Consider the following 15,474-nt stretch of genomic DNA (forward strand, 5'->3'; position numbering starts at 1 on the left):
CCAGGAAATTTTAGACCTATAGCGTTAACATCGCACATTTGTAAAGTGATGGAGCGTATGGTAACTGAAAGATTGACCTACTATTTGGAAACTATAGGCATAATTATTAGGCAACGTCCTTTCCTTTGGCAAAATGGGTCAAAAGAAGGACTTGCCAGGCTCAGAAAAGTCAAAAATAGTGAGATATCTTGCAGAGGGATGCAGCAGTCTCAAAATTGCAAAGCTTCTGAAGCGTGATCATCGAACAATCAAGCGTTTCATTCAAAATAGTCAACAGGGTCGCAAGAAGCGTGCGGAAAAACCAAGGCGCAAAATAACTGCCCATGAACTGAGAAAAGTCAAGCGTGCAGCTGCCAAGATGCCACTTGCCACCAGTTTGGCCATATTTCAGAGCTGCAACATCACTGGAGTGCCCAAAAGCACAAGGTGTGCAATACTCAGAGACATGGCCAAGGTAAGAAAGGCTGAAAGACGACCACCACTGAACAAGACACACAAGCTGAAACGTCAAGACTGGGCCAAGAAATATCTCAAGACTGGTTTCCTAAGGTTTTATGGACTGATGAAATGAGAGTGAGTCTTGATGGGCCAGATGGATGGGCCCGTGGCTGGATTGGTAAAGGGCAGAGAGCTCCAGTCCGACTCAGACACCAGCAAGGTGGAGGTGGAGTACTGGTTTGGGCTGGTATCATCAAAGATGAGCTTGTGGGGCCTTTTCGGGTTGAGGATGGAGTCAAGCTCAACTCCCAGTCCTACTGCCAGTTTCTGGAAGACACCTTCTTCAAGCAGAGGTACAGGAAGAAGTCTGCATCCTTCAAGAAAAACACGATTTTCATGCAGGACAATGCTCCATCACACGCGTCCAAGTACTCTACAGCGTGGCTGGCAAGAAAGGGTATAAAAGAAGAAAAACTAATGACATGGCCACCTTGTTCACCTGATCTGAACCCCATTGAGAACCTGTGGTCCATCATCAAATGTGAGATTTACAAGGAGGGACAACAGTACACCTCTCTGAACAGTGTCTGGGAGGCTGTGGTTGCTGCTGCACGCAATGTTGATGGTGAACAGATCAAAACACTGACAGAATCCATGGATGGCAGGCTTTTGAGTGTCCTTGCAAAGAAAGGTGGCTATATTGGTCGCTGATTTGTTTTTGTTTTGTTTTTGAATGTCAGAAATGTATATTTGTGAATGTGGAGATGTTATATTGGTTTCACTGGTAAAAATAAATAATTGAAATGGGTATATATTTGTTTTTTGTTAAGTTGCCTAATAATTATGCACAGTAATAGTCACCTGCACACACAGATATCCCCCTAAAATAGCTAAAACTAAAAACAAACTAAAAACTACTTCCAAAAACATTCAGCTTTGATATTAATGAGTTTTTTGGGTTCATTGAGAACATGGTTGTTGTTCAATAATAAAATTATTCCTCAAAAATACAACTTGCCTAATAATTCTGCACTCCCTGTAAGATTCAAAGGAGGGTGGGAGGAATGAGAAATGCAGGACGGACTAGGAGGGAGGAGGTGATCATATCCAGACTGAGATTTGGACATACTGGCTTGAATAATACGTTATTCATGATACGGAAACATAGTACCGGAAAATGTGATTACTGTGGGGTAGAGGAAACTGTAGAACATGTCATGTTGCAGTGTCAGAGGTATCAGGTTGAGAGGAGACATTTGATTCAAAATCTTAGTAACCTAAAAATCACACTGGATTTGGTTGATTTGTTGCGAAAGGAATCGGGAAGTAAAAGTTATCAGGCCTTATTTCAGTTTTTAAGAGAGGGGAACCTGTTTGGAAGGATTTTTTTTTTTTTGAGCGTCGTTCCAGACCATACTACATACCAGTTGGTGGCGGTAATGCACCTTTCAATTGTTTGCCAACCGCCAATACAACTGAAAGAAAGAAGAAAGAAAGAACAGAAAAGACTAAACTAGTAGGCGGGGTCAACTGGATCGGCTCTCCCTGTCCAGTGCGCGCTCCCGATGCAGGGTAACAAACTCAGTTGGGGATACGTACGTTGTCACAAACTGTCTGTGAAATCTTCTTCGGATCAGGTAAGAAATCCCGTGTACTGACAGCACATTACTGGCATAAGTCAGTAGCTGAGTAGATGAATAGTGTTACATTTTCAGTACGTTTGGTGGACGCTTTAATATTTGTTTCAAAAGGGTTAAGAAACTTCGAGTTAATGTACTTTGAACTCGGTTCCATATGACCCCAGCTTTGTTCTGCTGTCGGATTGAGCAAAGAAGCGTCCAAGTCCCATCTTCTGGCTGCCGCTATCCTACATGCCAACCTGCATCAGTGATTACATCCTGAAGCTGGAAGCTATTCCCATCGCCAAGCAGATAGAATAACTTTGCATGTAATAAAGGCATTCTCTCTGTATGTACATCTCATGCATCAGTAAATTTAACTGATTTCAGAAAGGCTTTGTCTTTCAATCTGTTCTCATTACTTATCACATTACTTTCTCAGAAAGGAACCTTTGCACCTTTTTCACAAAGGCATTTTCAAGGCCATCTTATCTACAGCTAGTCTGAACAGATGGAAAGACCTGTGTCCATGAGATTATTGATAGGCATGTGGGAAAGGTTAAGAAAGACCAATAAAAAAAAAAAAAAGAGTCCAGTTCACACTTGGTTTCAAAGTACACAGCGAGCAGGATCGTGTTGTTGCTATACTTCAAATAGTAGAAATGCCTTGTTTTGCAGTATCAAAACAAGACTGCAATGTCACCTGCAGGATTTTAACTTCTTAAGTTACAAAGCAAAATGTTTAGTTATTGGTAGAGTTAGCTGCGCAAATAAAAATAGAACTGTATGTCCAAAAGATATAGAAAAGATAAAATCTTGTTTTTTAGGATGCAGTGCTAATCTTACCTTGGAGGGAGTCACTGACCTGGTGGACACAAGGTTGTAAGGTTCATTCTGTTCATTTTACTTCATGACTCCTATCTAGACGAGGAGTCAAACTGTTTAAATACATAGTATTTTTTTGTCTCCAGTGGCACTAACAATCTTTCCTATATGAAACCTTTATATATATTAAGCCTTTATATTCTGTCATTGTTCCTGTAAACAGTAATGCCATTAGTGCTTTCTAATAAAACCAGATTTAGAGCCAAAACTCTGTATTTAGGTAGTACCTTCACGCTTTTGTTTATTCTTATATTCATATAGTCCCTGCTGGCGTCTGACAGCAGTTTGAGATCTAGAGTGGTCATTTGTATAACGCTTCTGTGGGGGCGACCGTGGCTCAGGGGGTTGGGAAGCGAATCTGTAACCGGAAGGTCGCCGGTTTGATCCTCGGGCTCTCTGTCCTGGTCGTTGTGTCCTTGGGCAAGACACTTTACCCTACCGCCTACTGGTGTTGGCCAGAGGGACATATCGCGCCATCTGTCAGACTGCCCCAGGGCAAACTGACCACTCACTGTGGCTCGTGGCCAGTGAAGACCTTGGCCACTTGGAATGGCTGAGACAGGAAACGCTGGATCTTACGGGCACGAGCCACAGTGAGTTTATCCTCCTCAGACAACTCATCCATACCCAGGATGCAGGGGTAACAAACTCAGTTGGGGATACGTACATTGTCACAAACTGTCTGTGAAATCTTCTTCGGATCAGGTAAGAAATCCCGTGTACTGACAGCACATTACTGGCATAAGTCAGTAGCTGAGTAGATGAATAGTGTTACATTTTCAGTACGTTTGGTGGACGCTTTAATATTTGTTAAAAAAAGGGTTAAGAAACTTCGAGTTAATGTACTTTGAACTCTGTTCCATATGACCCCAGCTTTGTTCTGCTGTCACATTGAGCAAAGAAGCGTCCAAGTCCCATCTTCCAGGTCAGCTGGATTCCACGTCAACTATTTCAACCAGTCAACAAATAAACTCCAAAAGTTTGTAGTCGTAAATTGGTCACATCTGTGAACATTTAGAGGCGGACTTTAAATGAAGTGCGTTTAGCTGCAAGTTTAATTAACTTTAGACGACCTAACATCGTCACTGAGTTTGTTTGTTTTTTATTTAAAATAATGAACAATGTTGGCCGTGGACTCTTCCTTCAAACTGAGCAGGTAGAGGGCAAAAAAAAAGTCTCTGTAAAGAGCGGTTAAAGAAATCAGCTCCCACAAATGCAAACTAACAGGAAAAGGCATAATCATAGGAATGTCTGAGCCTTACGCTTCATGTATAGAGGAGAGGAAGGCACTGATTTGATATGCTCCATAGTGCATTAAGAGAGGGAGGCTCCCTGGGAACACAACAGTTGCCTCCAGTCGCTTTATATTGTAAGCCACTACAATTATACGCTACACCGTACAATTACGAGTTTAATCAATGAAATGCATTTATTTTTTAACCACGTAATGTTTTATGATGTATTGTCACAGACATGCACTTCTGTAAACTGGTAACTGTGGCTGCAGATGGCCGCCCCTACCAGAGTCTGGTTTTGTTGGAGGTTTCTTCCTGTTAAAAGAGAGTTTTTTTTTTCTTCCCACTGCCAACAAGTATTTGCCTTTACAGTACAATGTAAAGCACCTTGGGGCAGCTCTTGTTGGAGCTATACTAAAAAATTGAATTGAACTGAATTGAATAGTTGTATGCTGAAATAAACAGCATTTACTTACCAGCATTTACAAACAAATGATTAATAATTAAAATGATGAATCTGCAGATGCAACATCTGGAACAAGACAGTGAAGCCTGGAACACTGGGAATTCTTTAAATAAGTTTAGTTTAGCTTAATTTAATGGGGGGACACAGACTTGTAGCATAAACCATTTTGAATCCATGTCACCTACTTTGGTTCAGCTCAAAGTAATCTTTAATAAGTTGAATACGTTTAATCATGATTATTAATATCATGTTATTAAGTACAACCAAGCCTAACTTTACAGTCGTCTTTTTTTGCCCTCTGTTAATAGCAAAAGTTCATTTAGATGTCAGTTATAATTAGCACATTTATTTTAGCTTTTCTCCCAATTTGAACTGTATGAGGTTCATACAGGGTGTACACCTGCACAGGCCTTGTTTGCAATGACTGACCTTAAGAACACCAACACATACACTGGAAGAACACCCAGTTCAAATTAAACACTAACTTGAGTTTGTTAGTCTGTCAGAGGACGTCGGACCCTCAGGCCACCCTCATCAAGTCTGTTCCTGATCGTTTGCTCAGATACAAAATGACCTCCAGCAGGCCACTGCTTAACCATGAATCCTGTTGCTCAGCACATGGATGCCTTCACTGTTAACTTTGGCCATGAGACTTGGGCTTGGGACTGTCGACGAAAAGAACACTGGCTTCTGTTATTAAGAAAAAAGAAAGCCAAATCAAACATGCAGAGGTACCTTAAAGTTGGCCTTACACAACAGTGTTGTCACGTGGCTTACTCTGTTCACTTTGTTAAAACAGCCAGTAACGAGTAAACATACGTTCCTTTGTCCTTCCAGTCATGTACCTGTACCTTCTGGGCCTGGTGGTTCTCTACTACCTGTACCGTTGGATCAGAGAGCTCCCCAGGGTCTCTGACAAAAACAGCAAGTATGTGTACATCACAGGCTGCGACAGTGGCTTTGGGAATCTTCTGGCCCGGCATCTTGACAAGCAGGGCTTTCGAGTGATTGCCTCTTGTTTCACTGAGAAAGGAGAAGAGGATCTAAAGAAGTCCTGCTCCAGCAACCTGATCACAACTCATCTGGATGTTAGTTCTCAGGAAAGCATTGACAAAGTTGCGGCAATGATCAAGGATATGGTTGGGGCACGTGGTAAGTTTTATTTGGTGGAAATACCTGCACTTCATTTAAATAGCTGTTTCCCCACAGAGTTTGAGTGCTGTTTATGTTTGTGACCTCTGACTTTCAATAGCACCATTAAGACCAAGTAAGTCTATAGGATCTTCTTTTTCTTTATGCCAACTGGTAAAAAATAAATAAATGGTTGAAAATCACAGAGGTCTCACCAACTGTACATTTCCTGGTAGGACTGTGCCATATCATGTCTTCTGCAATAATACCTGTATACATTTTTAAGTGATATAAAAATGTATACAGGTATTATTGCAGAAGACATGTATACATTTTTAACTGATATAAAAATGTAATAGCCTGATATCACTCTAATAGCAATGCCACATGTTAACTTTCCTTAGTATGTGCACGTATGACGGAAGCACAGGCACATGTGTCAGCAACAATTTGAATACCTAAAAGAGAGCTGCTTCAACAACCTCCAATAAAGTACTTTGCAAAATATGCAAAAAACTGTTCTTGCTTGAAGGTGGAAGCAACAAATATGTTTCAGCACTCAAGGCAGAAACAGATTATACCAAGTACAACCAGGGTATGAAGGAGGAGATGCCAGCAGCTATGTGCGACCCAAATGTAAATAAAGGACTCCACTGAGCATCACTGAAACTCTGCTAGTAACACTCCATATGACAGGAAGCGCAAATGGTGGATTATGTGGGTACATAGGACTAAACAACTAGTTAAAAAGCTTGTTCCAAGATCCAACATCCCAGTTAGAAAATTTTTATTTAATTCCTAATTTTATTATGTGACAATATTGTGCACATCCATTTGTGCAAAATCTCTAAAGTTAGAAATCTCCTGTCTCGGAGTGATGCTGAAAAACTAGTTCATGCATTTATTACTTCTAGGATGGACTACTGTAATTCATTATTATCAAGATGTCCTAAAAACTCCCTGAAAAGCCTCCAGTTAATCCAAAATGCTGCAGCAAGAGGACTCACAGGGACTAGAAATAGAGAGCATATTCCTCCTATATTCGCGTCTCTTCATTGGCTCCCTGTTAAATTCAGAACAAATTTAAAATCCTGCGGTTTTTTTCTCCAGTTTCATGACTGTTTACATTGTAGATTCTCACTGAAGGCATCAAAACTCTGAATGAACACGTGGAATTATGTAGTAAAGACAAAAGTGTGAAATAACTCAAAACATGTTTTAGTTGTTTGATTCTTCAAAATATCCACCCTTTGCTTTGATTACTCCTTTGCACACTCTTGGCATTCTCTCAATGAGCTTCATGAGGTCATCACCTGAAATGGTTTTCCAACAAGCTTGAAGGATTTCCCAGAGATGCTGAGCACTCATTGGCCCTTTTGTCTTCACTCTGCAGTCCATCTCATCCCACAGGATGCTGTGGTAGCTATGCTGATTCAGTGTGCTTTCAATTTTGAATAAATCCCCAACAGTGTCAACAGTAAAGCATCACACCTACTCCTCCATGCTTTACAGTGAGAACTATGCATGTGTCTGCTACTGGAACTCTGTGTGGCATTTATTTGGGCTCTAATCTGAGGTGCTGTTAACTTGTGACTTCTGAGGCTGGTGACTCGGATGAATTTTTCCTCAGCAGCAGAGGTGACACTTGGTCTTCCTTTCCTGGGGCGGTCCTCGTGTGAGCCAGTTTCATCGTAGCCATGATGGTTTTTGCGACTGCACTTGGGGACACATTCAAAGTTTTTGCAATATTCTGTACTGACTGACCTTCAGTCCTTAAAGTAATGATGTACTTTCGTTTCTTTTTAATTAGCTGATTAGTTCTTGCCATAAAATGAATTCTAACGGTTGTCAAATAGGGCTGTCAGCAGTGTACCAACCTGACCAACACAACTGATGGTCCCAACCCCATTAAGAAAGCAAGAAATTTCACAAATGAACCCTGACAAGGCACACCTGTGAAGTGAAAACCATTTGAGGTGAATACATCATGAAGCTCATTGACAAAAGGCCAACGGTTTACTGTGATGTCAACCCTGAAAGTAGTAAAGGGTGGCTACTTTCAGGAATCTACAATATAAGACGTATTTAGAGTTATTTATTAATTTTCTCTTTGCTACATAATTCCATATATCTTGCTTCATATATTAGATGTCTTCAATATGTATCTACAATGAGAAATGGGGAAGTGATGGTAACAGGGTGCTGTGGGAATGCTACTATGAACTCCAGCTAGGTGAGTGGCTGCAGCAAGTCCCAGGAATAAAATCCCAGATCTCTGTCCAGAAGAGCACAGTCCTAAGATACTGCGCAGTACTCTCTGGGGTCCCTTTAGGGTCCAAATGTCCAAAGAAAAAAATTTAAAGACCTCCAGAAAGCCTGCAGAACTATTGCTCAACTATTAAAAAGAATGTCTGGCTCCTTGGAAGCATAATATGGTCATCCCAGGCAGCCAGTCAGAAGAAAGCTAATGATAGGAGGGTCTTATAGTAGGAGGAGACTGAGTTTGCTTTTACAAACATACAGATAAGAACCAGTATGAGATAAGCAGGGTTTATTCTAAACTCTGTCATGCAGCCTGACTGTAGTAGAGTTTAGGGATAAAAATATGGACCTGGACTTGAGCAGAATAATTTCGCTTTGAGTTATTTTTCCCATTTGAATGTCGATCAACTACTGTTGCTAGTGCACATAAAACATTACTGGTCAAGAACAGATGAATTTCAGTAGACTGTATGTGCTCTTTTTCATTATTTTAGGCCTGTGGGCTGTAGTGAACAATGCCGGCATCTCCATTCCCAGTGCCCCATGTGACTGGCTGACCCTCAATGACTACAAACCCATGCTGGATGTGAACCTGAATGGGGTGATTGGTGTGACCCTAAGCGTCCTACCGCTCATAAAAAAGGCAAGGGGAAGGGTGGTGAACGTTGCCAGTGTGTTTGGAAGGATCAGTCCTGTTGGGGGCCCATATACTGTCTCAAAGTACGGTGTTGAAGCATTCAATGACAGCCTCAGGTAAGGAGAACTCATAAAATATTGGTATGATAATACAAAGATTTCCCGGGTTGATGAAGTGTCCTTCTTAGGTTAAATATGGCACCTTTTGGTGTGAAGGTCCTCTGCATTGAGCCAGGCTTCTTCAAGACAAATGTGACCAACAGTGCTATCCTGAGCAAAAACATTAAAATGATCTGGGATAAACTTCCACAGGAAGTCCGAGATGATTATGGAACGGCATACCTACAGAAAGGTATATGTGGATTACCACTTCTTCCATTTATTTTGGTTCCCAACTGATTATTTGTTCTTATTTCATTTATTTGCCCCTTTTAGCATTAACAACCTTAACTGACAAAGTTGCCAAAATGAGTGATGCAGACTTGATGAAAGTGGTCAGCTGCATGGAACATGCCGTGGCTGCTGTCCATCCTCGCACTCGCTACTCCCCAGGCTGGGACGCCAAGTTCTTCTGGCTGCCGCTATCCTACATGCCAACCTGCATCAGTGATTACATCCTGAAGCTGGAAGCTATTCCCATCGCCAAGCAGATAGAATAACTTTGCATGTAATAAAGGCATTCTCTCTGTATGTACATCTCATGCATCAGTAAATTTAACTGATTTCAGAAAGGCTTTGTCTTTCAATCTGTTCTCATTACTTATCACATTACTTTCTCAGAAAGGAACCTTTGCACCTTTTTCACAAAGGCATTTTCAAGGCCATCTTATCTACAGCTAGTCTGAACAGATGAAAAGACCTGTGTCCATGAGATTATTGATAGGCATGTGGGAAAGGTTAAGAAAGACCAATAAAAAAAAAAAAAAAAGAGAGTCCAGTTCACACTTGGTTTCAAAGTACACAGCGAGCAGGATCGTGTTGTTGCTATACTTCAAATAGTAGAAATGCCTTGTTTTGCAGTATCAAAACAAGACTGCAATGTCACCTGCAGGATTTTAACTTCTTAAGTTACAAAGCAAAATGTTTAGTTATTGGTAGAGTTAGCTGCGCAAATAAAAATAGAACTGTATGTCCAAAAGATATAGAAAAGATAAAATCTTGTTTTTTAGGATGCAGTGCTAATCTTACCTTGGAGGGAGTCACTGACCTGGTGGACACAAGGTTGTAAGGTTCATTCTGTTCATTTTACTTCATGACTCCTATCTAGATGAGGAGTCAAACTGTTTAAATACATAGTATTTTTTTGTCTCCAGTGGCACTAACAATCTTTCCTATATGAAACCTTTATATATATTAAGCCTTTATATTCTGTCATTGTTCCTGTAAACAGTAATGCCATTAGTGCTTTCTAATAAAACCAGATTTAGAGCCAAAACTCTGTATTTAGGTAGTACCTTCACACTTTTGTTTATTCTTATATTCATATAGTCCCTGCTGGCGTCTGACAGCAGTTTGAGATCTAGAGTGGTCATTTGTATAACGCTTCTGTGAAAAGCTTGAAACACTGAAATAAAATTATTTCTGAAACATCACGTTTTAAATATTTAGTTTTAGTCTGTCAAACTGGCTGCATCTGTCAACACTGTTATGTCTGCATGACAGTCAACTGTCTTTAGAAAGGATTTGATTTCATACCAACTTTTTTTTTTTACCCCCGATTCAAGCATTAAATAGGTTTTAGCCACAATAACCCCTTTTTTTTTTAGGTTCAATAAAACTCTGCTGTACATGTTTTTGGAAAGCATGTAAATTGGCGCATGTTGACTTAATTTGTACATATAAATGTACAATTTCAGATCGTCTTGACTACTTTGACCAAGTAAACAACTGCAGAATGACAGAATTGTTCAACTGTTTTATTTCAGCATGTGACAAGCTGCAGCACAGTTGATAGCTTAACATAGCAGCTCCAGAATGCCACCTTCTGGTCAAAGTAGACAAGGACAGCCATTTCTTTAACTCCTTTACCAGCAACAAGATTTTCCACTACAAGTATAACCATTGAGAAAATATGCAGTTAACGATGAGTTTTATGTAAAGACTGTTTTATTCCATCTTTCACTGGAAACATTAAATAGAACTTTTTCAGGATGACAAGACAGGTACATTTGTATTTTGACATGTTTTACAAACCAAGTGCTCCTAACCACAGGGCCTCTCTGCTTCTACCCTTCTCTCTTCCCTTCAGTTAGGTTGTCTGGATGTTTATGAGTGCTCCTCAGCCAGTTTCTCAGCTTTCTGAACCACCTCCTCAATTGGACCGACCATGTAGAAGGCTTGCTCGGGCAGAGCATCATACTCACCTGAAATGAAATGAGAACAAAAAAGGCAATTAAATTATAAACAGAGCTGAGGAAGTTGAGGATCACAAGCCATAAAAATTAAAACATAAATAAATTTAAAAAAATAAAAAAAATAAAAATGGACAATTCAAACTTACCACCAAGGATGCTCTTGAAGCCCTTGATGGTTTCCTTGAGGGGCACCAGCTTGCCCAAGTGGCCAGTGAAGACCTCGGCCACTTGGAATGGCTGAGACAGGAAACGCTGGATCTTACGGGCACGAGCCACAGTGAGTTTATCCTCCTCAGACAACTCATCCATACCCAGGATGGCAATGATATCCTGTAGTGATTTGTAGTCCTACAGAAGAAGAAAGTAGCCTAGTTTGTTTGAAGCACTTACAGTTGTCATGTTAATTCTAATGGTACCAATAAAGCTGCAAACCTGAAGGATTTTCTGCACGCCACGAGCAACATCGTAGTGCTCGGCTCCGACAATGTTGGGGTCCATGATACGGGAAGTTGAGTCCAGGGGGTCGACAGCAGGGTAGATGCCCAGCTCAGCGATGGCACGGGACAACACGGTGGTGGCATCCAAGTGAGCGAAGGTGGTGGCGGGGGCAGGGTCAGTCAAATCGTCAGCAGGCACATAAATGGCCTGGAAACACAGGACTTGTTAGCATTTTTGGAAGTCCTAGGTTACCCTTTAGGTTGCCAAGCAACATATAAAACTAGGATTTATTCCTTACTGTCAGTAAGATAGTTTCCAGCTTATGTCAAAGTAAATAGATTTTTGATTTCTAAAATGCAGACTCAGCACTCCTCAAACCTCACCTGCACAGATGTGATTGAACCCTTCTTGGTGGTGGTGATTCTCTCCTGCATGGTACCCATGTCAGTGGCCAGAGTGGGCTGGTAACCCACAGCAGAGGGAATACGACCCAGCAGAGCAGACACCTGAGAGAGAAGGTGAAGTCATCAAGATTGCACTTTGACAGAATCAGTGTATTTGAAGGATGAAGAGGGGGAAACAAAATAACTTTTGAAATGAGAATCTTTACATTGGATGTGTGGTGTAGCTAGAGCAGTTGTAAATCTTTATTTTTAAGGAAAGCTTTGGTTTAAATCAAGTTGCACAGACCTCAGAGCCAGCCTGTGTGAAGCGGAAGATGTTGTCAATGAAGAGCAGCACATCCTGACCCTCCTGGTCACGGAAATATTCAGCCACAGTCAATCCAGTCAGAGCAACTCTGGCACGGGCACCGGGGGGCTCGTTCATCTGTCCGTACACCAGCGCCACCTAGCATGGACAAGAGTTTGGTTAAATCAGACATTTTGGAATGTGCTGTAATAAAAATGCATCTTTTTAAAGTTGCTTTCCACAGTCCTCACCTTGGAGGTGGTATCCTTCAGGTTGATCACACCAGACTCAATCATTTCATGGTACAAGTCATTCCCCTCACGGGTACGCTCTCCCACACCAGCAAACACAGAGTAACCACCATGGGCCTTGGCCACGTTGTTGATCAGCTCCATGATCAATACAGTCTTGCCTACACCGGCACCACCGAACAGACCTGTCAAGTCGAGAAAACCAAGTTAGTTTATCACGCATCAAAGTCAAGGCTGAGAAAACGTGCATGTTTGGGCTCATACCGATCTTTCCTCCCTTGGCATAGGGAGCCAGCAGGTCCACAACCTTAATGCCAGTAACCAGAATCTCCTGTTCCACACTCATGTCAGTGAATTCAGGAGCCTCTGCATGGATAGGTGCAGTCCTGGGAAGAAGGGGAAAAAAAGTAGATTAATGTAATCACTGAACACACCAGTTAACATTTAAAAGCACAGCATCTATATATGTCCTATCATAACAGGTTTTATTATTGCTTCAGACTGTGCATGTTTAAACCTCATACAAAAAACTGCAGGATATTTTCAAAGTGTACTTACTGTTTGGTGGAGATGGGACCCCTCTCATCAATAGGCTCCCCGATGACATTCATAATCCTGCCCAGGGTCTCGGGACCCACTGGAATTCTGATGGGGGCACCAGTGTCCAGAACCTTCTGTCCACGGACCAGACCCTCAGTACCATCCATAGCAATGGTACGCACTGTGTTCTCCCCTAAAAACAGAAAGTGCTTTTGATGTGTCTGTTTAACCTAAGAAAGAGTTGCTAGTGGTATTGTAGCTAGGTAGGTGAAGAGTATAATCCAGCTGGCTCACCAAGATGCTGTGCCACCTCCAGGACTAGCCTGGATTCACGGCCTGCCACCTCCAGAGCATTGAGAATGGGAGGGAGACCCTCATCGAACTGGACATCGACAACGGCACCAATGACAGCCACAATGCGTCCGTTGGCGGTGCTGGCAGCGGCGGCAGGTGCGACATAGTCTCTACCTGGAACATGAACCACTGAGTGTCATACAGATGTGCTGCAGCTGTGACCTTGTTATGCATTATGGCCGGAAGAAGCACCGAAAAGGGCTTCTATACTTGTGTGTATCCGGCCGGTACATCTCAATGTCAAGTGGCTTATGCTAATCTGCGAATAAGTTTTTAAACTGGAAAGTGAAACAGCAGTACTAAGCAGAATTCAGTAAAATTTCAGTTTATTTTATTAAGTGCAAATAAGCGAGTTCTCCCACTAAATAGCGTCAGAGCCAACAGTGACAGATGAATGGATAGCGATTCCGAGCTAGAATTGCTAATGCTGCATACTTGGCCACAAACTCAGTGACACAACTTTGTTTTTCCCTTTATAGTTTTGTTATTTTGGCACTGTATTACCTCCACACGTATCACAAAAGTGAACCGTGTTACCGACTGTCTAACCCTGCTAATCTGCAACTACGAATGCTAACAGCAGTCTTCGACCGCCTCATGTCATTACAGAGGTCATTTCTAATAACACAAGAATAATACAGTCTGCTCATTTCACAATGCGAAGTAACCATGAAAAGATCTGTTTGCACACATGTGTATCCATTTAATGTTTTGGAAACACTCCGGCTGATTTAAAATGTACATTTTAATATTAAGGCCTGCTAAGCCACCGGCAGGCAAGCCAGCGTGTTGCTAGCACCAGCTAAGTTTAGCATGGTCCCTGCCCTCTTCTGACAGCCACGTAAATGCGTCTGTTCTTTAAACAATCTTCTTTCCAGAAACAACGAGCATGCAGGACTCACGTGAAAGGACAGCTGGGGATCCAACAAGAGCCTTCAAGGGCTGGACTCCAGGCTTCAGAGCCTGCAAAGCCCCGGTGCAGCAGCGTCCCACAGCTCCTAACATTGTCAAAATGGCTGAAGGTGGAAAGAGACAGAGGAACTTCAGGCTTTATAACGTATGACCGCTTAGACGAACTGCGCCTGCGCACAACGTAAAACACGCCACAACGAGCATGCGTAGTAGTTAAGCACATGCAGTTGACATTGTGACCTCGATAGAGCTGGCTTATTTGAACCAAATGACCGCCCAAACGAAATGTTATAATCACAGTTATAATTCTTTGTTTTAGTTAATGTAGATGGTTTGGACTCTCAGTGGGGTAGCCAAATTAAATAAAAACCCTGATGAAACTCTAAATAACTAGTGTTATCCATGTAACCTATTTTTATTATAGGTCACTGACAGTGCCCTCATTAAAATGAGAAATAGTTGCCTCAGTTTGCCTCAAGACACTTCTACCGTGTTTACATTATAGCAACAGCCAGTAGACTTTACAGAACAGAATAGCCCTTTATTTTTATTGTACATGTAAATCGAAATTACCTTGCTAATGTTAAAGTTTCACAGCATAAATTGGAGAGTAGTGTGCAATAATAGTAATAACAGTAATAGGGTTAGGGTTAATTCAACAATAATTGAATTGTGATTTTAGTTTTACTTAGATTTAGTTTGTTCCTGTCAAACCACTTTTTTAAATTTTGCACATTTATTGCCATTATCAATAAAATATTGAGGACAATTTTGTTGTCCAGAACTGCTTTTAACAATGCAATTTAAAATATCCCATATTCCCTTTATATTGTTCAATATTTTACTATAATACTAATTTTTTACATTCATTATTGATCATTTGTTTTCCATTTTGAAGGTGTGAATAAACTGTTCATCAGTGAAGTAGCAGCAGTTGTTGCTGAAAGTCATGTCCTTAAGAAACAGGAAAATAAACAGCAAAGACTTGACTTGCATCCTGAAAAATGCATCTGACCTTTCATTTAATCAATCCGCTGTTTCTGAAATGATCAGTGGATGTCACAAAGCCATTTAGCATGACCAGGATATACACTGCCAATGCCGTAAAAGCATACCTGGGTAGAAAAACGCACAGATGACTGTACACAGTGAGTGTCTACAGCCATCTGAGGCTCGGTCCTGTTTTGCGGCCATATTTCAGACAGTGGTTTTGAAAATCTTCTCAACTGATGGAATTATAAAAAGCAAAATCTAATGGGGCCG

General features: G+C 41.3%; 2 protein-coding genes across 5 annotated transcripts; one reads left to right on the forward strand and one right to left on the reverse strand.

The window, feature by feature from the left end:
* Nucleotides 1–1,980: 1,980 nt before the first annotated feature.
* LOC146681514 (retinol dehydrogenase 7-like) lies at nucleotides 1,981–10,264 on the forward strand. Of its 4 annotated transcripts, none has more exons than XM_085447478.1 (6): nucleotides 1,982–2,075; nucleotides 2,885–3,647; nucleotides 5,481–5,795; nucleotides 8,531–8,789; nucleotides 8,861–9,024; nucleotides 9,108–10,264. In XM_085447478.1, exons 3-6 carry the CDS (start codon nucleotides 5,483–5,485, stop codon nucleotides 9,329–9,331), a joined length of 960 nt encoding a protein of 319 aa, XP_085303604.1. In that variant the 5' UTR covers nucleotides 1,982–2,075; nucleotides 2,885–3,647; nucleotides 5,481–5,482; the 3' UTR covers nucleotides 9,332–10,264. The 4 variants fall into 4 exon arrangements, with proteins under 4 accessions (XP_085303606.1, XP_085303604.1, XP_085303605.1 ...); XM_085447479.1 differs by lacking the exon at nucleotides 1,982–2,075 and adding an exon at nucleotides 5,206–5,374 and having other exon boundaries at nucleotides 2,268–3,647; XM_085447480.1 differs by lacking the exon at nucleotides 2,885–3,647 and having other exon boundaries at nucleotides 1,981–2,075.
* Nucleotides 10,265–10,567: 303 nt separating this feature from the next.
* Nucleotides 10,568–14,355, reverse strand: LOC146681515 (ATP synthase F(1) complex catalytic subunit beta, mitochondrial). The gene is made up of 10 exons (XM_085447476.1): nucleotides 14,202–14,355; nucleotides 13,240–13,413; nucleotides 12,964–13,138; nucleotides 12,670–12,791; nucleotides 12,406–12,590; nucleotides 12,155–12,313; nucleotides 11,848–11,970; nucleotides 11,459–11,671; nucleotides 11,173–11,374; nucleotides 10,568–11,035 (listed from the first exon to the last, which is right to left on the reverse strand). Exons 1-10 carry the CDS (start codon nucleotides 14,302–14,304, stop codon nucleotides 10,938–10,940), a joined length of 1,554 nt encoding a protein of 517 aa, XP_085303602.1. The 5' UTR covers nucleotides 14,305–14,355; the 3' UTR covers nucleotides 10,568–10,937.
* Nucleotides 14,356–15,474: the final 1,119 nt, after the last annotated feature.

Source organism: Copadichromis virginalis, linkage group LG23 (assembly GCF_057382275.1).
Source record: "Copadichromis virginalis isolate Kocher_CV1m ecotype Utaka linkage group LG23, C_Virginalis_male_GT1.1, whole genome shotgun sequence".
In the NCBI taxonomy this organism is placed as follows: Eukaryota; Metazoa; Chordata; class Actinopteri; order Cichliformes; family Cichlidae; genus Copadichromis; species Copadichromis virginalis.